Here is a 26,319-nt window from a genome sequence, read left to right as displayed (position 1 = left end):
AAGTATTTCCTTTTATTTTGGCAGTTACCTGTATTTTGTTATGTTTTGCATTCTATTACCTCAAATTTCTTTTGAGGTGGGATTATTTTAGATTTAACAAATACAGCTATGTGCCTCCATGGATGCTGCATGCACAGCAGATACCACTTACTCCATAGAGGATGAGTGCGCAATTGCTAAACATTGTTTGCGCTATACTTCTTGCTCCATAGATACTGGGCTCTCCATGGATACTGTAATTGGGAGCCTGCTTCATGGGCCATGGTTATTGTGTGCTCAACACATCTGTACGTACAGTACCATTTCATTAAAGTCTTCCATACTGGTTCTGCTATACTTTGGAGGGATATGGGGTTACCATGATGCACAAAAAAAAATGACATTCTCATGGCGAAGGCTGCTTGGTGTCAAGTGCAGTGTCATTGAGAGACACTCGGAGTATGGCCGCACTGAGAGAAAGGGAGAGAGACCGAGGGGAGGAAAGAGTGAGGGTGGGGTGATCGACGTGTGTTCTCATAGATTTCTGGGATGGATTTTGAAACTGTGGCTGCAGTTAGTAGAGAGAAGCACCAGATTTTTCTGTCTCTCACACACACACACACACACACACACACACACACACACACACACACACACACACACACACACACACACACACACACACCCGTATTTCCTCCCTCCTGTGCTTTGTCATGTGGCCTTCGCCTCAGAGAGTTCATGTTTTGGGGGGACCGAGGTCAAGCCTTGTCTGAGTTTGTAAGCGTCGCTGTGCCCAGCAGAGCAAAGAGCGGGAACAGTCTGCTTTCTCTCAACTCAAACCCACATTCACACAATAGCTAGCTACTGAAATATATGAAAACATACAGTACATACACTAAGATATACTGTATACTTTAATATAGCTCAGTGGTTCCCAACGTTTTTGCTTTGTGACCCACCCAAGGGCTTTTGAATTGTCTTGTAACCCACCAGAGAAACCATGTCTATAGCCATAAAATAGCTGGTATGTTTTCTCTTTAAATAATCTGACTGATTCTGTCCATCTGTAGGTAATGCAGGTTGTGCGTGAGCAGATCACCAGGACTCTGTCCAGTAAGCCCACGTCTCTGGAGCTGTTTAAGAACAAGGTGAATGCTCTGAACTACAGTGAGATCATCAAACTACGCCAGACGGAGCGGTTGCACCAAGAAGAGACCCTCGCCCCGCCTGTATTGTAAGTCCTTAAATTGTTCAGCAGAATCTTTTTCTTGCTCTCTCTATCACACACACACACACACACACACACACACACACACACACACACACACACACACAAACCCTCGTAATCCTGTACTTCCTCCACTAGCCCCTAGAGGGCAGGGATCAGCCCCTTTAGTGTGTGTGTGTGTGTGTGTGTGTGTGTGTATATATATACTTACACCTGTATTCGTACCATTTGTCTCTGGTCCAGAGTATTTTTCACCCCTATGGAATCATAATCAGTGCTGTTGCTATCCTCTGCGTCTGCCCTGTTTGTCACCAAACAGCTTGGAAATGTCATGTGACCCTCCCAGTCACAGGTCCACAGCCCATTCTACACATTCCCAGTCAACCAAACAGCACTGATCCTACCTGCTTGTCCTCGTCCTATCTGGTCCATATCTACTCATATGTCCTTGCCTTTGCAACGCAAGTGACTGACCTTTTTTAATACGTCAAATAAAGCTCATTGAAATGAATCATGTTGAGTGCGTTATGGTATGGTACTTGTGGTGGGCGTGACTCTGTCTCTACCCCCCTGCCCTCTGTAGAGAGCTGAAGGAGCGTCTGAGGCCAGAGCTGTTGGAGCTGATTCGCCAGCAGAGACTGAACCGTCTGTGTCAGGGAACCCTCTTCCGCAAGATCAGCAGCCGACGCAGACAGGGTGAGACCACTCGCACCTCCGGGAGAGGGGTGGACAGGTTAAGAGCATGCGCGTTAGAACTCGAGAGGTTTAGGGGGAAGCAGGACAGCACGACACGGTGAAACATAGGGAGACTAATGAAGGACGGTAGACGAAGAGATAGCTGGCCTTTCTTACACCATGCTGCCAATTTTTTTGAAATGTTTTATTATTGGTCATTTCAGATAAGTTGTGGCACTGTCGCCTGTCGCCCAATCACAAAGTCCTGCACTTTGGCGACGTGGAGGAGGACACAGAAACACCCACCATCGAGAGTCTCCAGGAGAAGAGTGAGTTATTACTAACAGCAATATACTCTTCCACTGTAGCCTTGACACTGCCTTGACCGTAGAGATTCTATTAAATTAGTGTTGTCGTCCCTAATTCTATGGCCTCGACACTGAAATGACATCACGCTCTGTCATTGGCTCTGTGTACGAAGCTGAGGGGTGCCGGTAAACCTGCTCTTCCTCTTTTTCTCTGGCAGTTCCTGTGGCAGATATCAAAGCACTGCTGACGGGGAAAGACTGCCCTCACATGAAGGAGCACAAGGGCAAACAGACCAAGGTTAGTGCACCATCATCACCAGCACCACTTTCCCTACCGACAACGGCCCCTGAACACTCCCTCGGCCCCTGAACGGCCCCTGAACACTCCCTCGGCCCTACCCCCTAACTTCCTCTTTCACACTATGTACCTGGCCCTCCATAAACGACATTGTGCTGTGTCCTTCTGCAGGAAGTGTTGGCACTGGCGTTCAGCGTCACGTATGACGTGGAGGAGTACAGCCTCAACTTTATCGCCTCATCCAGAACAGACGTGAGTAGTGATGTCATGTCATGTCATGTCACAGGCGTATCTGTACTCATTCACATAGATAATTCTGTCTCTCCCTTTTCCCAGAGTTAAATCCTACATCTTTCTCTCTGGCTCACTCGCTCTCACTGTGTGTTTCTCTTGGTCTCTATCGCTCGCTCTCTCTCTCGTCCCTCTTAATTTCAATTCAACTTGGTGTGGAAAGTTAAAACGCTTACATTACCAAAGTGAACGTTATGGTCGAATAACAAAAGGTGATCTCTGTGTCGCTCTCAGTTCTGCCTGTGGACGGACGGACTGAGCGTGCTCCTGGGACGGGACATGAGCAGTGAGTGCATGAGGAGCGAGCTGGAGACCCTGCTCTCCATGGAGATCAAGCTCCGCCTCCTGGATCTGGAGAACGTGCCCATCCCAGACAGCGCCCCGCCGGTGCCCAAACCCCCCAGCAACTTCAACTTCTGCTACGACTTCAGCCAGGCTGAGCAGTAGGCCAGGGCACGGCAGGGCAGAGGAGTAGACCTGGGCCCTGTTCAGGAGGATGTAACGTTACAGAATGCTCAGCTAGAAATGTGTGAATTAGAACAGATATGGTCTTGTCGTCTGTAAAATAGGCAATTGTGTCAGCTCCATTCATTATATTTCTATTTGCAACGTTCCGAATGTTTCATGTCATTAAATGCACCCTAGTAACGACCAAGCCTGTAGACATCTACACGGCAGGAGTGGACATGGAGGACTGGATCGACAAATCTAATGCGTAGGCGAAGGTTTCATCTTATATGAGCGGAATCGAGGCTGAAGACGATTCCTTGGGTTCTATAGGAGCGGTCATCTTTTTGGGTGTGGTCTGGTCACACAAGTGTATTGTAACTGTACAGTGGGAGTATGTTTTCTGTTGGATACTTGAGGCTTTAGCTTTACTTCAGTCCCCCTCTCTGTGGCTCCAGTCCTCCACGCTCCTCTGTGCATTGTCTTTAGGCGGAGAGTTCATGTTTCATTTTTGTCATATCTATGTTTGTTTTTCTACTTTCCTCGGGTGGGATTTCTTTCAACTGAAAGCTTTGTGAGGCAGGATGCATGACAGCCCTTCTGAAGGGCTGTCATGGAGTATATACTGTATACCCCATGGTGGGTATATGCTGTATATGGCTCGGAGAGAGAATCCCTTGGATTTCTGACATTGTACTTACCGACCTACTCAAACAGAATCCCTACTCCCTGTTCTAAAGTGGTACTTTAATGAGTTGACGAAACAAGAAAACATACTCCGGCTCCAAGCCTATTGAAATCCCTATTTATAATATATTAAATCCTCTTTTTAAGTGTGTGCAGGTAGTATTTGAATGAGTTCCATTGGCTCACGAGGAGCACTTTTAAATAGAATATAGAAGGTCGTTAGGTTTGATGGCTGTTGTTCAAACGGTTCTCTTAGGCAATGGGGTGGGTTTTATTGCGCGAAGAACTTGATCAACGGTACAGCCAACTGACATATTGTTTTTATGGTACATTTAACAGATGACGTAGCTAAGGTACAGATAACTGATTTCGCTACAAGCACCATATGTATCGCTGCTATTAATTGTTGGCCTGGTAAAGTTTTTTGCTTCAGTCAAAGGCAATTATAGGTACATTATGAATTTCAGGCCATAACAAATATTAGTTTAATATTGATGTTATTGTAGGGTACTTTATTTTCATGACTGGATGATCCTGACAGATAAATCTGACCTCATCAAATTGAACTAATATACTGTACAACAGTAAATGATGTATGATGGACCTTCCAACTCTCATCGGCCAATTAATAATAATGGGTTTTTGTAGCCGGCTAACAATCATAAATTCAAACGTTGATTTTTCCTTAGACAGTAAACTGGGTTTAGCTGGAGTTTGGGGTGATTTTGCTACTCATTACATGTCTGTTCATGTTAAAACACCCAATCTCCATGGTAACCCCTAACTTATGCTTTACTGAGATCAGGGTTGACATGAATAAATATGATTTATACAAATTGTCCTTGTCTAGGTTGGTTTATGGTCTGGTGGAATCCTAGAAGAAACAAACCTACTGTACTCAGATGATTCTAAGCATACATTTATTGAAACAACTAAATCTTAAATTTGATACATATTACATTTTCAAAGAAACATTAAGAGTTTTGCTTCCTTCAGTGGCAGTGTTAAATTAAGTTGAATACAAAATTACATATTAAGCCAGCTAAACAAAAAAAGTGATGAATAGATATCAATATTTCTCTCTAGTCTGGCCATTTAAGAATGAACACGTAAGATCTGGTTCTGAGATCAACTACAAGGTGCTTTTTAAATCAGAGCACATCTAGACCAGTTAAAGGTTTGTGCAGTATCTACTGATTTGGTCCCTCAGCTCCTTAAACCAGACACATTCTAATCAAACAAACCTTGAGATTAACAGTGCCCTTATATCACACGGCTTATACCAGTGATGGGCAACTTTGATGGGGGTGGGGGGGGTTTCACAACAAACAAAAAAACTTATGAGGGTCCACAGTGGCTCGTGGGTCTGCGTACCCACATCCATAGACTAACTAACCAATTCAATTTAAAAAAAATGCTGACGGGCTAATTGAGTGACTGCTGATACACAACCAAATTTCAAAACTGCACCTTGTGTATTCTATTATTCTAACTCTCAACAGCAGTGGAGGTTGCTGAGGGGAGAACGGCTCATAATAATGGCTGGAACGGCACAAATGGAATGGCATCAAACACCTGGAAACCATTTGATACCATTCCATCAGCACGAGCCCGTGTTCAACAGTAAACCTGACCGTTCTTATTATTACATTATTTTGTGGGCCTGCATGCCGACAGTTGCCCACCCCTGGCCCACTGAAGGAGAACTTTAAGGGCCGGTTTCTAGTCCTAGACTAGATAGACTTTATTAGTCCACACGTGAGGGAAATTTGTCTTGTTTTTTTGCCAACCCCTCCCACACATATATATATATATATATATACACAAACACACATTAGGTTGGAGATGCTGAAGCAGTCTAACGAAGGATCCAATGCGAACACATTTTGTCCGCTAAGCACCTTTTCAAGGCAATGCCCCCACATTCATGGTAAATGCAGCATGTCGACTCAATCACAAATGACCTGGAAATGGCGCAATCGGACTGAATCCTAGCCTAAAATAACTTTACAATTTATTTTACCTTTATTTAACTAGGCAAGTCAGTTAAGAACAAATTCTTATTTTCAATGACGGCCTAGGAACGGTGGGTTAACTGCCTTGTTCAGGGGCTGAACGACAGATTTGTACCGTGTCAGCTCGGGGATTCGAACTTGCAACCTTCCGGTTACTAGTCCAACGCTCTAACCACTAGGCTACCCTGCCGCCCCAACAATGCAGATTCTCCAATGAGAATGGTTTTTAATTAAAGACTTAATTTGAGTCTAAGACACTGGCCATATGGGTCCTTACTGAGTAATACATACACCCCATATTAGGGTTTACAGGAGTTAAAACTAAGATAAATTACTGAATCTATTACAAAAACTCTGGATAATAAGAGCAGGTACTGAATTGTGATTCAAGCAGAACGTTTCTGGATAATTTTTTTGTTGTTGGGGACATTCAACCTATCAGACGGTTGTGACTAAATTGAGTACAGCTCCGACCAGAAGTTACTTTTCGTAGCAGGTTAGGAGAGCATTTTAGCTAACCTTAACATCATTCTCCTAACCTGGTACGAAAAAGTACCTTCTAGTCATAGCTGTACTCCACCTAGTCAGAACCCTATCAGAGTGTGAGGGTCAGGTCAGCTCCGCCCACAAAGCGGCAGTGGACATTCTCTAGGAAGGGCAGCTGGGATTGGAGGAGGTCCACCGTTGTTATGGAGATGTCTTTACACATGGAGATGTCCAGCGTCCGCAGTCTCTTACAGTGCTGGACGAGCATGGAGAGAGACCTGTGGGAGCATGAGTTCACTGCTGTCAAACACTGATACACAGATAACAGTCTGTCTCTCTGGGGTTCTGTGTGTGTGTGTCTCACCTATCTGTGACTGCGTCGCAGCAGGACAGGTAGAGGTGCTGCAGCCTGGCGAGGTAGGGGGCGGCGCGGGCGATACCCTGGTCACTGATCTGGGGGCAGTGGCTGAGTGCCAGGCTGGTGAGGCTGCGGCAGTGGTAGGCCACCGACGCCAGGCTGTCATCACTGATCTCAGGCAGCATGGAGAGAGAGAGGCGCTGGAGGTCTGGATAACGCAGCACCTGCTCACAACAATTGCCCGGTTAACTTATAGGGAAATTGCAAAATTGTTCAACTTCATATTCATCATATCTAGCACCAATCCATCATCAACATCTGAAAATGGCACATTTCTATGTTTTGTTTATAAAAAAAGATAAGAGGAAGCTAAGTATTTCCAAAGACATCCTCAACCAATTAGCAGGCAATGCCTACTCAAAATTGGTTGTATAATTTTTTTTTTTTTTTTTTTAAATAAACAAAATAAATTCACACAACGCACACCGATGATGTTGCTACAAAACATAGAAGAGCGTAATTTCCACATATGTTGATGTTGGGTTGGTGCTGGAGATGATGAACATTCCTTTTTTTTTTAAATATATATTTGTATGTCCCTTTAATGGAGTGTTTCCTAACCTGACCAGGAAAAACTCTGGGCCCTGATAAATAACCTAAAACTCCTTGCCCTAACCATAGCCTGTATATTCTCATAGTAGACCAACCTGTGTGATGCTGCTGTCAGTGAGTTTGGAGCAGGCAGACAGGTCGAGCTCCTGGAGGCTCCTGAGGGCCAGCAGTGAGGACCCCTCCTGTTCCTTGAACACCCCCAGGTCCTCGTCCGTCACCAGCCGGGGCTTCTCCTGGAAGGGCATGCTGGGAGGCCGGAAGAAACCCATATTTCCAAAAGTACGGGTGAAGCTGGGCCCCTTGTCCTCCTACAAAGGAGCCAGGGTGAGAGGTTGAAGGTCAAGGGCGCACGGTCGTAGTAAGCTACAGTGGTGGTAACATAAATATAAGCAAAGTCAAGACCAGCTAGTCTGCTTATATCCTATTCCCAAGACTTCTAGACTTTTCCCCCACCCAGCCCTCTCTCACCATTTCCTTGCTGGGCTCACACTCCTTGGTGAGCTCCACCATGCCCAGCAGCCCCCAGTCTGTGATCTCCTTGCACCAGCCCAGTCGCAGCACCACCAGCCCGGGCAGGTAGGTGGCGATAGCACGCACACTCAGGTCTGTGAGGTAGACGCATGAGGTGAGGTCCAGCTCCCGCAAACTGGAGCCCAGCAGCCGAGCCAGAGAGAACACAGCCAGGTCCTGGGAGAGAGATGGGAAACAAAGGAACATGAGGGATGATGTCCTGATAAACATTTCATTCTATAAAAGAGAAATCCTGAAAGAGTCAGGTAAAACAGCTCTGGTAAAGTCATAGTAATGTGAGGGAGAGAGCAGCACACACACTGACCCTGATATAGGTGCAGCTCTTGAAGCTGAGTGTCTCCAACCGTGCCCTGGGCTCCAGGGCAGAAAGCCCTTTCACTATCTCAGCCCCACTGACATGCAGGCACTCAGACAGATCCAGGGTCCTCAGCTCCGGCAGCATCATCAGATCAGCCAGCCCTTTATCCGTCATCCTCCAGTCCCGGGACAGAGAGAGGAACCGGAGGCCCTTCAGACCCAGGGCCACAGCCAGTACAGCCCGGCTGGTGAGCTCTGTACAGGCGCTGAGGTCCAGGATCCGGAGGCCAGGCTGGTGCTTGCAGAGCACCTCCACAGAGTAGTCGGTCAGCTCCTTGCAGCCCCGCAAACGCAGCTCCTCTAGAGACAGGCCCCCTACCTGAGCCACGGAGCGCAGCGACTCTGGGGTGATGCTAGTTCTGCTCAGGTCCAGCCCCCGCACGGTGGAGGCCTGCTCCTGCAGCAGCCTGCGCAGGTTCCGTAGGGAGAGCAGGGCAGAGGAGTCAGGCCCCACGGGGCAGCCACGGTACGGGTCAAACTCAAAGGCGATGTGGCAGCCAGCCAGGGAGAGACGGCGAAGTCTGAGAGTGCAGCCCGTGAGTCGGTTGAAAGTGAGGTCTGATAGGTAGCGCAGGTCAGAGAGATCCAGCTCCTCAAGACCTGCTAAAGCTACCCGCACCTAGGAAAAGGACAAACTCATTAAAAAAAAAACTGGCGTATGTAAAAATACAATTTAAAAAATAATTAGAAAAAGAATACTCATCATCATCTCCAGCCTACAGGGTCTGTCTGACCTGCTGGCGGTGCTCTTCTTTAGACAGGAAGGCTCCAGACATGAAGAGGCTGTCCAGGCCACGGAGGTCAAGCCTGCGCAGGGCGGTCAGGTGGGGCAGCAGGGCCAGGAGGGAAGACTCGGTCACGCTGCTTCCTGGCAGGGCCAGGCTCTCCAGCCGAGGGCCTAGATGGAGCCCTATCTCCTGAAGCACAGCCCGGGACACACTGGACCCATCCAGATGGCTTATGACCAGGCTGCAGCGGGAACGCCTACTCAGGCCCCGGATCAGATCCAGGGAGGAGATAGAGGCTGGGAACTTGAAGGTGTCATTCCTCTGGAAAATGGAGTCAGAGTTAGGATTAGGTTGTTAGTGAGATTGGTGAAATTAGTGAGATTAAGGGGAAATTGTGGAATATAATAGTACCTGAAATTGGAGGTCTTGGCTCGCATCATACCAGCTCCAGCAGACAAGAGAGGCTTCCTTCCTGTCTGAAGCTTTGAGGAAACTTAGGATGTAGGTGACGATCTAGACAGGAAGTTGATTGGACCACCAGGTCTTTTACAACAGTTCTATCATAGTGCCATGCATAAGGAAATTGATCAAATCAGGTGTGCCAAAAATGTAAATAATCAGTGCATTATAACGTGTTAACTAGTTAGTTAACATCTATTAACATATCAAGTTGTTGACGCAACCGTGCTAGTCAAGACACCCAAAGCATTGACAACCACAGTGACGCCAACTGTTATTTTATGAAGCAGGCTACTAGCCTCTTTGCTAGTCTTACCTCAAGAGGTAACTCAGGCGTTTCCATGGTTATTTCTCTCATCCCCAGTCACATCCTTGGATTACAAGATTGAGTGTAGTCCACTATATTGATCATGTCAATATCTGTCAAGCATTTTCAATTCCGATTTTAGCTGATGAGCTAGCTACGACATCAAGTGCTGTCAGCTAACTAACGTTAACGGTAGCTATCCAGCTAACTAGCTTCCTCTCTGGCTAGTTTAGTTAATCATTACATTAGCTCGCGATCTTCAGTCTTGCAAGTTTCATTCATTCATTCACGTCCCAATCAGACCTGGTTCGCCAAGTTGAGCTCTTTTGATGCATTTCAATTCTCACTTCAACAGTTATTTAATTTAGAGCACGAAGATGTCATCACCCTCTTCACATTGCCAGCGCCACAGATGGTCCCTCAGCTGACTGCAGATCAAAACAAACCCTCTGACGTAACACTAAAACCAGGGGCTTCTTCTTCGGGATCGGGTTAGGATTCTTCTTCTTTTATGGAAGATTGGCAATCGCACAATTGAATGTGCATTCTGCCACCTATTGTGCGGGATTGAAACAGGATTCTCCAAAATTTAACGAAATACAAAAAATAAATGAACTAAACTAAATCAAAACAACTTTTCTGTAAAAAAATAAATAAAACAGATCTGATCCTTACAGGCTCAAGGGGAACCTGGGAGGGCGGGTCTTCCGGCGCCAGTACCCCTTGCAAGTCTTCAGATATAAAATCCTTAAATCCCCAAAACTTTTCTGCCACAGCCACAATAATGTCCAGTTTCTCAGATTTCTTTGCAAATTGTTCGTAACAGTTTAGAACTGTGGCAATGAATGCCACAAAATCCACCTTTTTAACACACAGGGTATATTTCGCATGGCAGCAAACATTTACCACAGGCCGCGGTGCGACCACTACCATCACTTGTTTTCTCAATTATTTTAATCGCCTCGGCATGGGATATTTGATTGAGGTAACAACAGTTAGCGCGATCAATCTCCTTCATCCTTTCTGGGCACTCCAGGAACTCGGGATCATGATCTCCCCCACAATTGCAACACCGTAGTCCTTCTACACACCGTTCTTCAATATACTCTGTCTGTCTGCACACACTTGAAACATGGCCAAATCCTTTACAATTCTTACACCGCAATTGTATGGGAACGAAAGCTCTTACATGTTTCACATGCGTATGTATTTGCTCTTCATCAAAAAACAACAGGACTGAAATACTTAATTTTTCTCCATTCACCCAACGGGTCAGATGCCGGGCACCAATCACACCAGGAATTCTCTTCAGGGATTCAACCTGAACATTCGTCGTCACCCCTGAGATGACTCCTTTGACTGGTGCTCTACTCCGAAGTTCAAAACAAACCTTCTGTTGTCCGGATTCTTTTGATGCTCACTGCAATCTTCCTCTGTTCTTCATAAACACAATTCATCAAAATAAGACCACTCCTGGTCACTGACATACTACACTTTTCCCAGCGCATACTTCACAAGTTGACACCTCAAAAGTGTGAGGCCAGTCACGGCCTACCTACATCGAATTATCTAAATTAGTCCTGTTCCTCTAAGAAAGTGAAATAGAGCCCTAGACACAAAGGGGCTTTCAGGAAGAGGTGGTTGTTAGCTAGCTACTTTACTATTATATTTTCTGCATCATTTTCAGACTCACATCACTGTGCAGTTTTACTAAGCTGGTAATTGTAGAAATCAAGCTAAATGAATGTATAAATTAAAACTGATTTGTTTGTGAGTTATGTTACTGTGGTGTCCATTTTCCATTGTAAATCTATATCCATTTCTCAAGCTTCATATCGCCAGTAATATCACTCAAACACACAAAGACGACAGGGATTTATTTTTAATCACATAATGATTTATTTTTAAAAGAATCCACAAAAACATCAAACACTCATCATGGTGATATCAACCCATTCAGATTTGCTGCTTGGTGCATCACAAATGCTATTTTTCTCAGCATGTGTTGCATGCTGGCAGCTTTTGTCACCTACACCAGTGGTTCCCAATGAGCAGTACTAAGACCTCTGGGGGTACTTGGCCTATCCACAGGGCGTACTTGAGAAGATTCATGAGACCATAGGCCTACTGGTAAAATGCACATGGGGCACTCCAGGCAGAGCAAAATTCAGTTGGTGGTACAGTAACCGAAAAAGGTTGGGAACCACTGACCTACCTACACCATACATGCCATTAAACACACAAAGAACGTAGTCAACCAACATGATAATAATATTCACATTCAATCTACAGATTGTCTGGCAGTTTCGGTAGCTGGTTTTTAGACCTTATGTATTCCAAGTGGGAATATAGGATCTATATAATTATGTAAAACCTTGCATTGATTTCTGAAAAACTACACACAAGGGTCTAAGTATTTCCCTGTGAAAACTCATGGAAAATACAAACCATTTAGTTTTCCATTTACAATGTATTTACAAGCCAAGAACTTATGAAACAGCATTTGATTAACAGCATGAAATAATAACATACATGTAATGTACATGTATAGATTGTGGACATGAGTCTTCTTCTGATCTGTCAAGTTAGTAAAAAAATGATAAACAGTCAATTTAAACATACCCGTCATGTCAAAATCTGTTGTAACTGTTGTCATAATTTGTTCAGCTAAATTCCAAATGAATTTGTTAGCTATAGCTGTTGGCTCTAAAGTAAATCTTTGATTGTCTGGCATGGTGAACTGACAGCATACCAGCAGCTGCACTGCTACCTGTGCACATACAAAACAATATTTAGATTTACATGCTGACATTTGTTTAAATTTTTAAATCTAGGCCTGTACACTTCAATATTTCAGTTAAAAAAATATATACATATTTGACCCATTCACCCCAGAAACACTAAACACTACATCAAGGGCCATGAAAAATAAGGCAAAAATAACATATTCCATTGAACAAAACTATAAACAACTGGTGATCTTTACAAAACGTAAACATTTCTTATAAACATCAGCAAAATCTTTCCTCACATTCCAACATCTCTATAGTATTTCCCAATCACAATTCTCCCCTTGCTGAATAAATAGGAAATTAACAAAACTAGGGTTTAGGAGAAGGAATTTGTTTCTGAAAGCAGACATAACAGAAGACCTGGAGAGACCCCCCCCCCCCCCACCAACACACACACTCCCCACACCCATACAGCTCTACCCTGTGTGACCGCTTTGTTATCTCCGTAATGAGATTATGTCTGTGTCAATTATTGCTGATTGGTACATTTACCCCTGGGATTGTAAACACAAACATATAGTGCAATGTCTAAGACATGGGTTTAGCATCCGTTTCGGCATCCCTGTGGAATTAGGTAGCCTAGGCCCTATACATAAGTTTCAAGGGGATAAGACAGTCAGTGAGGTAAAAAAAAAAGAGTCTATAGGTATAACGGAACAGGAACTGTGACTCTGTGACTCCTGAGACATAATTGGATGACATAATTGGATGATCTTTAGGACCCATGGCTCTTCTCTCTGGTCTCCCTCTGCAACAGAGTACAGAGGGATAAACAACTGCATCCATTTCTCCACATGAAGACTGCTGTTAAAGCTTTTGGAGACAACTCATGGCTTTCTCTTTTCTTTCCTCTTCACACTCTCTCCTGCCTCTTCTTCCGCCACGTTGTCCTGCTCCTTGGACAGCGTCTCACATCTGTGACAATGGGAGGCAGGGCGGAGCAACGTGGAGCTGTCTGAGGTTGGGGACATGATGCCAGACTTGCGCTCTGGGTCCAGACTGGAGACCGGAGATACTGGGGACAGGGGGGTCAGGGAGGAGGACATTGAGGGCTGTGGGGAAACAGAGAGGTTAGCTCATTCAAGTGTGTGTGTGTGTGTGTGTGTGTGTGTGTGTGGGGGGGGGGGGGGGGGGGGGGTTGTGGGTGGGTGGGTGCATTGTGTGTGTATAGACAATGTGTGTGTTTTTATACAGCAAATACCATACCTGTAGAGAAATACTGGATATGTTGGTGTTCTCCTTAATCTTTGCAAGGGTCCCTTTGAGGCCTGTTTTCTGATGAGCCATCTCCAGAGCAGCTTTGAGTAGCTTGGGTGTCTCTGTCCGAGGACGGATCACCTGGGCCGGCTCCTTCGGAGGCTCCTGAGGCTTCTTGTCTTTTGTCAGCATATTCCTGTAGCCAGAAACATCAAACAAATCAAATTGTATTTGTCATATGCGCCGAATAAAACAAGTGTAGACTTACAGTGAAATGGTTACCTACAAGCCCTTAACCAACAACGCAGTTTCAAGAAAAATAAGTGTTAAGTAAAAAATTGTCTGGGTAGCCATTTGACTAGCTGTTCAGGAGTCTTATGGCTTGGGGGGAGAAGATGTTTAGAAGCCTTTTGGACCTAGACTTGGCGCTCCGGTACCGCTTGCTGTGTGGTAGCAGAGAGAACAGTCTATGACTAGGGTGGCTGGAGTCTTTGACAATTTTTAGGGCCTTCCTATGACACCGTCTGGTATAGAGGTCCTGGATGGCAGGAAGCTTGGCCCCAGTAATGTACTGGGCCGTACGCACTACCCTCTGTAGTGCCTTGCGGTTGGAGGTTGAGCAGTTGTCATACCTGGCAGTGATGCAACCAGTCAGGATGCTTTCGATGGTGCAGCTGTAGAACTTTTTGAGGATCTGAGGACCCATGACAAATCTTTTCAGTCTCCTGAGGGGGAATAGATTTTGTCGTGCCCTCTTCACGACTGTCTTGGTGTGTTGGACCATGATAGTTTGTTGGTGATGTGGACACCAAGGAACTTGAAGCTCTCAACCTGCTCCATTGCAGCCCCGTCGATGAGAATAGGGGCATGCTCGGTCCACCTTTTCCTGTAGTCCACAATCATCTCCTTTGTCTTGATCACGTTGAGGTTGTTATCCTGTTACCACACGGCCAGGTCTCTGACCTCCTCCCTATAGGCTGTCTCATCGTTGATCAGGCCTACCATTGTTGTGTCGTCGACAAACTTAATGATGGTGTTGGAGTCGTGCCTGACCATGCAGTTATGAGTGAACAGGGAGCCCGTGTTAAGGATCAGTGTGTTGTTACCTACCCTTACCACCTGGGGCGGCCCGTCAGGAAGTCCAGGATCCAGTTGCAGAGGGACGTGTTTAGTCCCAGGGTCCTTGGCTTTGTGATGAGCTTTGAGGGCACTATGGTGTTGAACGCTGAGCTGTAGTCAATGAATAGCATTCTCACGTAGGTGTTCCTTTTGTCCAGGTGGGAAAGGGCAGTGTGGAGTGCAATAGAGATTGCATCATCTGTGGATTTGTTGGGGCGGTATGTACATTGGAGTGGGTCTAGGGTTTCTGGGATAATGGTGTTGATGTGAGCCATGACCAGCCTTTTAAAGCACTTCATGGTTACAGACGTGAGTGCTATGGGTCGGTAGTCATTTAGGCAGGTTACCTTAGTATTCTTGGGCACAGGGACTATGGTGGTCTGCTTGAAACATATTGGTAATACAGACTCAGTCAGGGACAGGTTGAAAATGCCAGTGAAGACACTTGCCAGTTGTTCAGGGCATGCTCGGAGTACACGTCCTGGTAATCCGTCTGGCCCTGTGGCCTTGTGAATGTTGACCTGTTTAAAGGTCTTAATCACATCGGCTACGGTGAGCGTGATCACACGGAACAGCTGATGCTCTCATGCATGCTTCAGTGTTGCTTGCCTCGAAGCAAGCATAGAAGTAATTTAGCTCGTCTGGTAGGCTTGTGTCACTGGGCAGCTCGCGGCTGTGCTTCCCTTTGAAGTTTGTAATAGTTTGCAAGCCCTGCCACATCCGACGATTATCGGAGCCGGTGTAGTACAATTTAATCTTAGTCCTGTATTGACACTTTGCCTGTTTGATGGTTTGCGGCAGCTCTAGCCTTTAGCTCAGTGCGGATGTTTCCTGTAATCCTATGCTTCTGGTTGGGGTATGTACGCACAGTCACTGTGGGGATGACATCATCGATGCACTTATTGAAGCCACTTCTCAATGCCATCGGAAGAATCCAGGAATATATTCCAGTCTGTGCTAGCAAAACAGTCCTGTAGTTTAGCATCTGCATCATCTGACTACTTCTTTATTGACTGAGTCACTGGTGCTTCCTGCTTTAGTTTTTGCTTGTAAGCATGAATCAGGAGGATAGAATTATGTTCAGATTTGCCAAATGTAGGGGGCGAGGGGGAGCTTTGTAAGCGTCTCTGTGTGTGGAGTAAAGGTGGTCTAGAGTTTTTCCCCCACTGGTTGCACATTTTAAAATGCTGGTAGAAATTAGGTAAAACGGATTTAAGTTTCCCTGCATTAAAGTCCCGGGCTACTAGAAGCACCGCCTCAGGATGAGCATTTTCCTGATTGCTTATGGTCTTATACAGCTCTTTTAGTGCGGTTTTAGTGCCAGCATCGGTTTGTGGTGGTAAATAGACAGCTTCAAAAAATATGGATGAAAACGCTCTTGGTAAATAGTGTGGTCTACAGCTTATCATGAGATACTTTACCTCAGGCGAGCAAAACCTCAAGACTTACTTAATATTAGATTTCGTGCACCAGCTGTTGTTTACAAATATACAGACCGCCACCCCTTGTCTTACCGGAGGCGGCTGTTCTATCTTGACGATGCAGCGTAAACCTTGCCAGCTGTATGTTATTCATACAGCCACGTCTCGGTGAAACATAAGTTATTACAGTTTTGAATGTCCCGTTGGTAGGATATTCGTGATCGTAGCTCGTCTATTTTGTTAACCAATCATTGGACGTTGGCTAATAGAACTGATGGTAGAGGCAGATTACCCACTCGCCGTCGCATCCTTACAAGGCACCCCGACCTACGTCCCTGATATCTCTGTCTTTTTCTCCTGCCAATGACGGGATGAGGGCCTTGTCAGGTGTCTGGAGTAAATCCTTCGCGTCCGACTTGTTAAAGAAAAAATCTTCGACCAGTACGAGGTGAGTAATCGCTGTCCTGATATCTAGAAGCTCTTTTTGGTCATAAGAGACGGTGGCAGAAACATTATGTACAAAATAAGTTACAAATAATGCAAAAAAAAATCACAATCACAAAAGAAAATTGTAGTGTACTCTATTACACTCTAAAAATGATGAACTACGAGGCAGCCATAATATCAGTGGATTCCCATAAATAAATAAAGTAGGTTTTAGTCACTTTTTCCTCTCTCTCACCTGGCCTTCTTGCGGAGCAGCTTCTGAGACTCGGGGTAATGCACTAAAATTTCATTGAGGTCCTTCTTGTCCAGGATGAACAGGTTGGCGAAGCCATGAGCCACTACGTTGGCTGTTCTTCTGTTTCCTCCACCCACTGCAAGCAAGCTTTCAACCCAAAGAGAAAACATTTAAGGAGGAAAAAGTACTTTTTCCTGGATAAAATGTGTGCGCTTGCTTCAGCGAAATAAAGAGCACACGTCAGACTTGACATCAGGATGCTCACCTGATTTCCCCAAACACTGACCCCGACTTCAGTGTGACAAACACGGTCTTCCCGTCTGGCCCGCCCACCACCTGCACCTCCCCGGCCTTGATAATGTACATCTCCCGTCCAACCTCACCCTGAAACACAGAGGGGCAGTCAGACAACTGGACAGATCTCCTGTTCTTTACAGTTTGCCTTACACAAAGAACAAGGAGCAGAGTGCATACAGACTGCACAGTAAACACATTAAAAAAGAGACTCGCTAGAGAGGTGGATCTAGCTTTAGCCTTTACCTTTTTGCAGACATAGTCCCCCGGGAGGTAAACAACAGACCTCAGACTCTTTAACATGTCAAAGATCATCTGTCTGTCGCAACCCTGAAAGGAAGAAGAAAGCATTGATCGAGAAATATAGAGAGATAGCGCTCTTTAAATCTTCTGTGGTCTGAGACAGCCTGAAGAGGCCCTAAGACTTACGCACCTGGAAGAGAGAGACTTTACTGACAATGTCATAGTTGACATCCACAGCGATGTCCAGCCTCATCTTGTCTGGGAGCTGGACCAGAAGCTCCTGTTCATCTGCATAGAGACACTAACAGAGTCAACACAACACAAGACAAAGCAAATCAACACAACCCAATGAAAAGTAACATGTCCCTACCCAGCATGCCCTGGGACTGCCAGGTGTAGTTGTACCAGGTTTTGACCCGGTTTTGCACGTCTTTGGGGATACGGTAGGAGGCCATGTATTTGACAGTGTTGTCCATGCATGCTCTGTAGTACGTCTGTCCTGAAGTGGCTGCACCGACCACATCTCTCATCTGCAAGAGACGGTCATTGCCCAATCAGGAGTCGACACCAATCACAACAGCCATTGATAACAGTTTAATCAGCTTATAATAGCACAAATGGTCAAATAAGTATTCAGAGCTAGATAACAAGTAGTAGTCTTATTAAACAGCAAATATCATAACATATAGATATTTCATCCATAAACACACTATCATATTTTACATAATGCACTCTCAAACACATGTATTGATAATGTGGTAACCAACCTGTCCTATCATGATGGAAAAGGCAAACACTCCTACAAAGTAGTTGATGAGCTGAAAGATGATTTCAAAGAGCGTTGTGGGCTCCGGCAGTCCACCAATGGTGATCAGAGTCTTCACAGCAAAGTAGTAGCAGCGGATGTAACTAAGAAAAAAAAAATTGGATTACAGGGACAATTAAAAGATGATAGTGTAAAGATATGAGGTTAACGAAGGTGATTCCACACACCTGTTGCCCTTTCCATCATAGACCCACTTCGTGGAGCCCAGACCTTCATACGCAGAGATCCAGTAGAACAGACAGGCATTACAGTGGAGGCAGTACAGCAGGTAGCTGGTGGTCCGGATCACTCTAATCAAACCAGACAGAAGGAAAGAGACTGGGTTATACATACTGAGCTGCCCCTCACTTCTCTCAGAAAGACCAGGGCCTGCATTCTAAAAGCATCTCACATTAATAGGAGTGCTTATCTAGGATCAGGTCCCCCCCTGTCCATATAATCCTATTCATTGTGATCTGACCATGGCGATACAGATCGAAACAACACGATGACTGTGCTCACCTGTAAACGTAGGCTTTGGTCAGGATGGCCTCAAGACGGTCGTTGAACTCGAAGAAAGACATTACCTGGAGAATTCAGAAAGATTACATATTTTCATCGCAGTGTGAATAACACGATTGTACAGGTGGCAGGTGAGCCTTGCCTTTAGTAGCCGTGGGAAGCGGAGGAGTGGGTTGATCCCAGTTTTAAAATAGAACAATTCCAGTGGCACAAGACTGATGACATCCATCTGGAACCCAGGGAAACGCAGTCAACACAGATACGCTCAGAAAATAAACGGACACCTCATTACATCACTTAAAAACAGCCTCTTATTCAAAGCTATTCAGTAGTGAATTCTGTAACATTTTCAGCTGAAGATCTACCTTGAACCGGAAAGTTTTCATGTAATTCTTTCGCATGTCCTTTTTGTCAAACTGCAATGTAAACAAAGAAAAACACATGCATCAATGATTTTGACGTGTATTTCTGTGTGATCTATCTGGGAAATCTATTTGAGACATAAACTCTCGTCTGGCAGCATGGTCTCCATGGAATACGTCAACATAGTGCCCTTTAACAACTGCAGTTATATGTCGCCTTAAGCTGGCTGAATCACCACTATGTCGCCACCGCGGACAAACTGCAGGCGGGGCTGGAAGACCATGATGTCCAGGATGTAGATGAGGTCACACAGGTAGTCGGCTAGCAGCCACAGGTAGATGTTACTAGGGGTCTGGTAGGGGAAGGCCCAGCGCATTGGGATCAGCCACACGTTCCAGTTCCACGCCAAGGTGACGACAAATAGCCACAGCACATAGACCAGATCTAGACAGAGAGGAGCAGGGTCAATCACCAGCAAAGGCTGAAGTCCCCTAAGCATCATCCCCACACTTCAAAAGAAAGAGCAGGTACAGTACCAGTCGAAAGTTTGGACACCTACTCATTCAAGGGTTTCTCTTTATTTTTACAATTTTATACACTGTAGAATAATAGTGAAGACATCAAAACTATGAAATATTACATATGGAATCATGTAGTAGCAAAAAAAGTGTTAAACAAATCAAAATATATTTTATATTTGAGATTCTTCAAAGTAGCCAACCTTTGCCTTGATGACAGCTTTGCACACACTTAGCATTCTCTCAACCAGCAGGTGTGCCCTGTTCAAAGTTAATTTGTGGAATTTCTTTCCTTCTTAATACGTTTGAGCCAATCAGCTGTGTTGTGAAAAGGTAGGGGTGGTATACAGAAGATAGCCTTATTTGGTAAAAGACCAAGTCCATATTATGGCAAGAACAGCTCAAATAGGCAAAGAGAAACAACAGTCCATCATTACTTTAAGACATGAAGGTCAGTCAATCCGACACATTTCTAGAACATTTACAATTTCTTCAAGTGCAGTCGCAAAAACCACCAAGAGCCATGAGGAAACTGGCTCTCATGAGCACTGCCAAAGGAAAGGAAGACCCAGAGTTACCTCTGCAGAAGATAAGTTCATTAGAGTTACCAGCTTCAGAAATTGCAGCCCAAATAAATGCTTCACAGAGTTCAAGTAACAGTCACATCTCAACATCAACTGTTCAGAGGAGACTGTGTGAACCAGGCCTCCATGGTCAAATTTCTTCAAACAAACCACTACTAAAGGACACCAATAATAAGAAGAGACTTGCTTGGGCCAAGAAACACAACAATGGACATTAGACCAGTGGAAATCTGTCCTTTGTTCTGAGGAGTCCATATTTGAGATTTTTGGTTCCAACCGCCTTGTCTTTGTGAGATGGAGAGTAGGTGAACGGATGATCTCTGCATGTGTGGTTCCCACCATGAAACATGGAGGATGAGGTGTGATGGTGTGGGGGTGCTTTGCTGGTGACACTGTCTGTGATTTATTTAGAATTCAAGGCACACTTAACCAGCATGGCTACCATAGCATTCTGCAGCGATATGCCATCTCATCTGGTTTGCGCTTAGTGGGAATATAATTTGTTTTTCAACAGGACAATGACCCAAAACACACCTCCAGGCTGTGTAAGGGCTATTTGACCAAGAAGGATAGTGATGGAGTGCTGCATCAGATGACATGGCCTCCACAATCACCCGACCTCAACCCAATTGGGATGGTTTGGGATGAATTGGACCGCAGAGTGGAAAAGCAACCAACAAGTAATCAGCATATGTGGGAACTCCTTCAAGACTGTTGGAAAAGCATTTCTCATGAAGCTGTTTGAGAGAGTGAAGTTGGTTGAGAGAATGCCAAGAGTGTACAAAGCTGTCATCAAGGTAAAGCTTGGCTACTTGGAAGAATCTCAAATATAAAATATATTTTGATTTGTTTAACACTTTTTGGGTTACTACTTGATTCCATTTGTGTTATTTCCTAGTGTTGATGTCTTCACTATTATTCCACAATGTAGAAAATAGAACAAATAAAGAAAAACCCTTGAATGAGTAGGTGTTCTAAAACCTTTGACTGGTACTGAATGACAGGATCAACAATTTAGGTCACTGAAAGATCAAACCATTAACCACTTGGTGGAGCCAAACTAACATTCTGATAAAAGCAAAAGGAAGTCTACACAGGAAATGGCAACAGAGTTGGATTCGAAAAGGGAGGCGATGAAGAGGGTTGACTACAAGATTAGGAGCAGGGAGGAAGAAAGCAGGAGGATGAGAGAGGAGGGTTAAAGGAGGAGTAGAAGAAGAGGTAGTGTATGCTCGGCGGAGGGGGAGGGGGAGCTCACTGGTGAAGGGGTCGATGCTAGCGGGGAAGCGGTAGTGAAGCAGGGCTCTGATCCAGCGAGGAGGCGTCACCTTGCAGCACAGTCTAGACTGGGGTTGCTGCTCCTCCATCTCCCTGTCAGGGGAGGCTGGTTGTGCTTCCTCCTCCGGCTCCTCTGGAGGCGCAGGAGGTGTTGGAGCTCTCGCAGGGGCTGCAGGTGAGACAGAGAAGAGAGTCAGAGGTGAAAGGTCAGGTTAAAGGGATACTTGAAGTTAAAAGTAGGATATCGTTAGCTTAGTGTAATTGCTGGAAATCTCCAGGTACTACCAACCAGCTCCTCTCAAATGCAGGGAAATATACCTTCTAACTACACCAAAGCTGGGTGGTTGGTCATTTATAGTCTTACAAAGCTATACATGGTAATATATATTTTATCCCCTTCCTCACTCTGTCCAGTTGACACATAGAGATGTATAGAGATCGCAACGTTGTATCTGTCTCATTATGGCGTCCGTGAGAGTACGGCCATTGAGATAGACAAAATGTTACGATCTCTATACATCTCTATGCGACAACGGGACAGAATGAGGAAGTGGAGAATCTTGTTCCTTAGGATTATCAGTGAAATTAACGAATTTATAAAATATTGATTACCATGTTTAGCTTTATAAGGCGTTAAATGACCAACCACCCAGCTTTGGTGTAGTTAGAAGGTATATTTCCCTGCTTTTGAGAGGAGCTGGTTGGTAGTTCCTGGAGATTTCCAGCAATTGCACAAAGCTAAAAATGTGCTACCTTCAACTTCCTTCAAACTGCACGCAGAGACGTACAAATGGTATCCATGAGTTGGTCTGACTCTGGGGAAGAAGAAAAAAAAGAAGTATTTGCGGAAGTATTTCCTGATGCGGCTCACTTGTGCGTGACCGAAGGGCCCGAGCTGTGTTGTGAGTGGCTGTGTGTTAGCACTTGGAAATAAAAGCTCTTGTAACCCTTCACAACAACTGTCTTTCATTAGCCATGGAGTGAATTACTTTTCCGAAATGTCCAATTGCTTTGGGAGTATTACGGTCTCATTTGACATTAGCGCCCCTATTGGTAGTATTGTCAAACAGGCTCATTGTTCGTAACCCATGTGTGTTTGTAACTGTATCTGTCTATGTGTTGCAAGTGTTGTGTATATTGAGCACATGACCAAAGTGTAAACGTGTTACGTACAGGCAGTGGGACTGTCATCATCAGAGTCATCTGGGTCTATGAGTTTTTCTTTGGCCCTCTCTGTCCTCTCCTTAAACATCTTGACCAGCTCCTGTAGGCGCTCGTTCACCACGTAGCTGGCCTGGCTAGCGGACGACGCAGGCCGTTCCTTTAGCCTTCAAACACAAAACATCCATGGGTTAATTAACCACACACACACACACACCTGTCCCAAACACTTTCCCTGACATCACTGTTCTCTTGAAGTAAATATGAACGACACACAGTCTCACACGGACTCTTCTTATGTTGGTGTGAATAAAAGCACCAATAAAATGGAAAATGTCTCCCACAAACTTCTTAGTGTCAGAATTTCAGTCAACCTTTCTAAAAACATTCACCGATGCCATGAGAAAGGTCATTCTGACCACATTGTCGACACCCACTGGCCAACACATTTTGTGCAGGAGACACATGTAGCTAGCTAACAGCGGGGATGTGGAGGTATCAGTATTCACCCATCGTCTCCGCTGAGGATGCTGGACTGGCTAGGCCACGCCCTCACTGCGGTCTCAGTCTCCTCTTCATCATCATCCTCACTCTGAGAGTGCAGGTTCTTTCTGTGGTGGGGAGGCAGGGAACAACACTGAGGCACAGTAGGAAACTACGCACAGAACTGATCCAGAGACAGATGGAGAGGAAAGACCAAGGCTGCTATCATTTGGACCCTGCCCTGTTATCAGAGTGTTCCCTGCAGTATTGGCCTTGCCATGGGCATTACATTCTACACAGGAAGGGAAGTGTAGGGAATACAGTATGTGGAACATGGTCGACCATGATATCATTATGTTGGTTTAACATTCATGTACACTGAACTATCTTGAGCATCAGCTCTTTTGAGTATACAGTAAACAATTATAAAAACTATAGAGGCACACAGGTCAGGATGAGATGAAGGAGTGGCGATGCAGTCAGGGGGAATTGTTGATGATGACAAACGGTGACTTGTGGATTGATGGAAGGATGGATCCTTGACGTGACAACGACTGCATATCTGACATCTTCCTGGGATTCTTCTCACTAGGTCAGCCCATGGATCCATCAATAGGGACAGAGGAGTGTGTGAGAGTGAGAGAGTGAGAGTGTGCGTGAGCGTGTGTGCGTGTGGAATAACTCCAATGGTTGGGGAGACGGTTGAGGAAGAGAGGAGGATGAAGCAAACCCGGGAAACAGAATGAGGTAGGAGAGGGAGAGAATCATAATCACAAACAATCAGCAAAAGCATTCGTATAATGAGTCCCGGGACAGACGACCAGATGGCACACTGGAGATGCAGTGCAAGATACTCTGTTGATTGTCTATTAGTACTGACATGACTGACAGCCATAGCAGACAACAGAAACACAGAACAGAACAAACGCTTCACAACATGAGACAGAACAGCGCAACGCAATACAAAGCAGAGCAGCCGAACGAAGGACTGCAAACACAGGTGAACATGAGAGGCACAGCCAGTAGAAGGAGAGGTAAAGACACACTACACAACCATGCGGATGGGGCTATCCACAAACAAAACAGAGAGCACTGCACTTTTGAAATACAGTCTAAGACAGGGAGCATCAACTGGATTCAGCCGCGGGACGTTTTTTCCTTGAGCGGATGGTCGGGGGGACAGAACGTAGACTGCAAATTGGACACAAGAGGTCCGAACAGATATAATATTTGACTAAAACATAACTATTTCAAACTTTGCTTACATATGTATATGATCACGTGTCTCTCTATTATGCGTGGGAATACTTAGGAACAGATTTCTTAAATGAAAATCACTTGGAGCTGATTTCCTGGTGTTTTTACAGTCTATTATGTCCCCCCCCCCCCCAAAAAAAAACATGTTACTTTTATTTTAAAAATTTGCCCAGAAAACTTGGGGGGCCAAATAAAACCACCCACAGGCCGCCAGTTGGGGAACCCTGGTTTAAGATCGACTATTGTGTATCCATGCTCCGTTCTTACTCTTTATCAGCAACTTTGCTGTTTTGGCCAAAGCAATATAGGAGAGAAAAAGAAAACATACATTTAGAAGATATAATTATAGATTGGGAAATAAATCAATTCAATGGTAGTAGAACTAGTACAGTATTATACATTACTTAGACAGCGGTTATGTGTTTAGCTGCTTTACATTTGTACAATAACCTTATTCCAAATGGAAGCAATTTCAGTTGGGAGTGTGGGCTCACCTCTGGCGGCAGGCTTTGGACACTCTGGGTACGGTCAGGGTCTTGAGGTTGGGGTCCTGGGGGGTGAGGATTTGGCGAATGTGTCGATGGTGCCCTCCTCCGCCTGAATCCACGTCCTCCACATTGACAGCAGGGTGCACACTGAGCCTGGAGCTCGCTGGGGAAGAAACAGGAACACACTCATTTGACTCAACTATTCTCCGGGGATGTTATGGGGAACACAGATAGTAATGAGGCTTTTGTACTGTGGTAAACACATGCTAGACACTAAACAGAACACTACAAGTGGCCTATACTCTGACTCTTCCTCTGTTGTTCAAGTGCCACTTGAAGGCTTACCTATCACAAAACAGACATTACCTATCACAAAACAGACATTACCTATCACAAAACAGACATTACCTATCGCAAAACAGACAGCTGAAACTAATCTATAAGAACAAAAACAAAACACATAGAGAACAAACAGAGTAGACCATTTAAAGCAAGAGCTTCCTGGAACCACAGGATCCAAACAACAACAACGACCAACGCAGTACTAGTGTCAACAACGGACGACAACACAACATAGCCCAGCAGATCTAAGCACGGCACAGCACTGAACGGGGCATCATGCCACAGCGGGACGTCTGTGGGCTGCCGCTGAATCACCTGAGGGCCGAGCGGACGTGGGGTCGTCCTCGATGTGGAAGGCAGGGTTGGAAAGCCCTGACAGCTGCCTGGACAGGCTGATGGGGGGCAGTTGGGGGTAGGAGGGCACGTTGGGCATCTCCAGGGTACTATTGGGGGAGGACGGGGAGGGGGTGCGGGTCTGGGGGCGGTGGTGGAGGGGGACCTGGCGGATCATCTGGTCCATCTCCAGGTCAGGATTCTGCTGCTGCTGCTTAGGCATCCTGAGGCATAAGGCTGTTCAGGCGGTTCTGCACGTTGGTGTAGGATTGTCCCGCTCGCTGAGGTAAGTTGTATATCTGGCTGGGGATATTGGCCAGGGTTTGGGGTATGTTCGATAACTGCTGGGTTAGGTTGGTGGGTAGACCGGGTAACTCCTGAGTTATTTGAACTTGGAGCTGCTGGGGCAGTTGGGACATCATTTGGGGCAGTTGAGAGATCTGTTGTGGCAGTTGGGAAACACGCTGGGACATTTGGGTGAATGGCCGAGTGTACTGGGAGAGCTCTTGGGCAAGTTCTGGGGGGAGAGAGGGCACTAGCTGGGTGACCTGGGAGGTAAACTGGGAGAGATTGGTGGGGAGCTGGGGCATGGGGGGAATTTTAGGAGGGGCGATGTTGTGCTCTTTCAGCAGGTTGTTGAAGCTGTCGAGGCACGCAGGCGCGTGGGGAAC

The 26,319-nt window shown here is 45.5% G+C and overlaps 3 protein-coding genes across 8 annotated transcripts in view; 1 reads left to right on the top strand and 2 right to left on the bottom strand.

The window, feature by feature from the left end:
* Window positions 1-4,750, top strand: part of LOC106573209 (engulfment and cell motility protein 3) — a 32,581-nt gene extending 27,831 nt beyond the window's left edge. For all 4 annotated transcript variants that reach the window (XM_014148031.3, XM_014148035.3, XM_014148037.3 and 1 more), the window contains 6 exons: window positions 1,050-1,213; window positions 1,791-1,903; window positions 2,107-2,211; window positions 2,409-2,488; window positions 2,660-2,740; window positions 3,014-4,750. In XM_014148031.3, the coding sequence (XP_014003506.1) occupies window positions 1,050-1,213; window positions 1,791-1,903; window positions 2,107-2,211; window positions 2,409-2,488; window positions 2,660-2,740; window positions 3,014-3,226 (756 nt within the window). In that variant the 3' untranslated portion in view covers window positions 3,227-4,750. The remainder of the gene's footprint in view (window positions 1-1,049; window positions 1,214-1,790; window positions 1,904-2,106; window positions 2,212-2,408; window positions 2,489-2,659; window positions 2,741-3,013) is intronic.
* A 66-nt stretch (window positions 4,751-4,816) lies between these two features.
* On the bottom strand, window positions 4,817-10,283 carry fbxl9 (F-box and leucine rich repeat protein 9). Its single transcript, XM_014148039.3, has 8 exons — window positions 9,776-10,283; window positions 9,412-9,513; window positions 9,007-9,321; window positions 8,220-8,891; window positions 7,853-8,071; window positions 7,480-7,692; window positions 6,779-6,996; window positions 4,817-6,692 (listed from the first exon to the last, which is right to left on the bottom strand). Exons 1-8 carry the CDS (start codon window positions 9,815-9,817, stop codon window positions 6,524-6,526), a joined length of 1,950 nt encoding a protein of 649 aa, XP_014003514.1. The 5' UTR covers window positions 9,818-10,283; the 3' UTR covers window positions 4,817-6,523.
* Window positions 10,284-11,641: 1,358 nt separating this feature from the next.
* LOC106573206 (cyclic nucleotide-gated channel beta-1) overlaps window positions 11,642-26,319 on the bottom strand; it is a 28,077-nt gene continuing 13,399 nt past the window's right edge. For all 3 annotated transcript variants that reach the window (XM_014148026.3, XM_014148028.3, XM_014148027.3), the window contains 18 exons: window positions 24,980-25,136; window positions 24,753-24,770; window positions 23,255-23,356; window positions 22,758-22,912; window positions 21,565-21,753; window positions 19,440-19,648; window positions 19,207-19,257; window positions 18,984-19,070; window positions 18,842-18,906; window positions 18,508-18,630; window positions 18,282-18,423; window positions 17,885-18,044; window positions 17,705-17,802; window positions 17,518-17,601; window positions 17,243-17,361; window positions 16,978-17,124; window positions 13,765-13,951; window positions 11,642-13,610 (listed from right to left, as the gene is read on the bottom strand). In XM_014148026.3, the coding sequence (XP_014003501.2) occupies window positions 13,386-13,610; window positions 13,765-13,951; window positions 16,978-17,124; window positions 17,243-17,361; window positions 17,518-17,601; window positions 17,705-17,802; window positions 17,885-18,044; window positions 18,282-18,423; window positions 18,508-18,630; window positions 18,842-18,906; window positions 18,984-19,070; window positions 19,207-19,257; window positions 19,440-19,648; window positions 21,565-21,753; window positions 22,758-22,912; window positions 23,255-23,356; window positions 24,753-24,770; window positions 24,980-25,136 (2,318 nt within the window). In that variant the 3' untranslated portion in view covers window positions 11,642-13,385. The remainder of the gene's footprint in view (window positions 13,611-13,764; window positions 13,952-16,977; window positions 17,125-17,242; window positions 17,362-17,517; window positions 17,602-17,704; window positions 17,803-17,884; window positions 18,045-18,281; window positions 18,424-18,507; window positions 18,631-18,841; window positions 18,907-18,983; window positions 19,071-19,206; window positions 19,258-19,439; window positions 19,649-21,564; window positions 21,754-22,757; window positions 22,913-23,254; window positions 23,357-24,752; window positions 24,771-24,979; window positions 25,137-26,319) is intronic.

This window comes from Salmo salar, chromosome 16 (genome assembly GCF_965601325.2).
Source record: "Salmo salar chromosome 16, fSalSal1, whole genome shotgun sequence".
Classification (NCBI taxonomy): Eukaryota; Metazoa; Chordata; class Actinopteri; order Salmoniformes; family Salmonidae; genus Salmo; species Salmo salar.
This window is presented reverse-complemented; position numbering and strand designations above follow the sequence as displayed.

Bases quoted from the DNA above. Each gene is read 5' to 3' on its own strand.
- fbxl9 (XM_014148039.3), bottom strand. From the start codon at position 9,817: ATGAGAGAAATAACCATGGAAACGCCTGAGTTACCTCTTGAG. The intron at 8,892-9,006 runs GTCAGACAGACC...TCCTTTTCCTAG, and splicing joins AAGAAGAGCACCGCCAGCAG to GTGCGGGTAGCTTTAGCAGG. The intron at 7,693-7,852 runs GTGAGAGAGGGC...GCTCCTTTGTAG, and splicing joins GTGAGCCCAGCAAGGAAATG to GAGGACAAGGGGCCCAGCTT.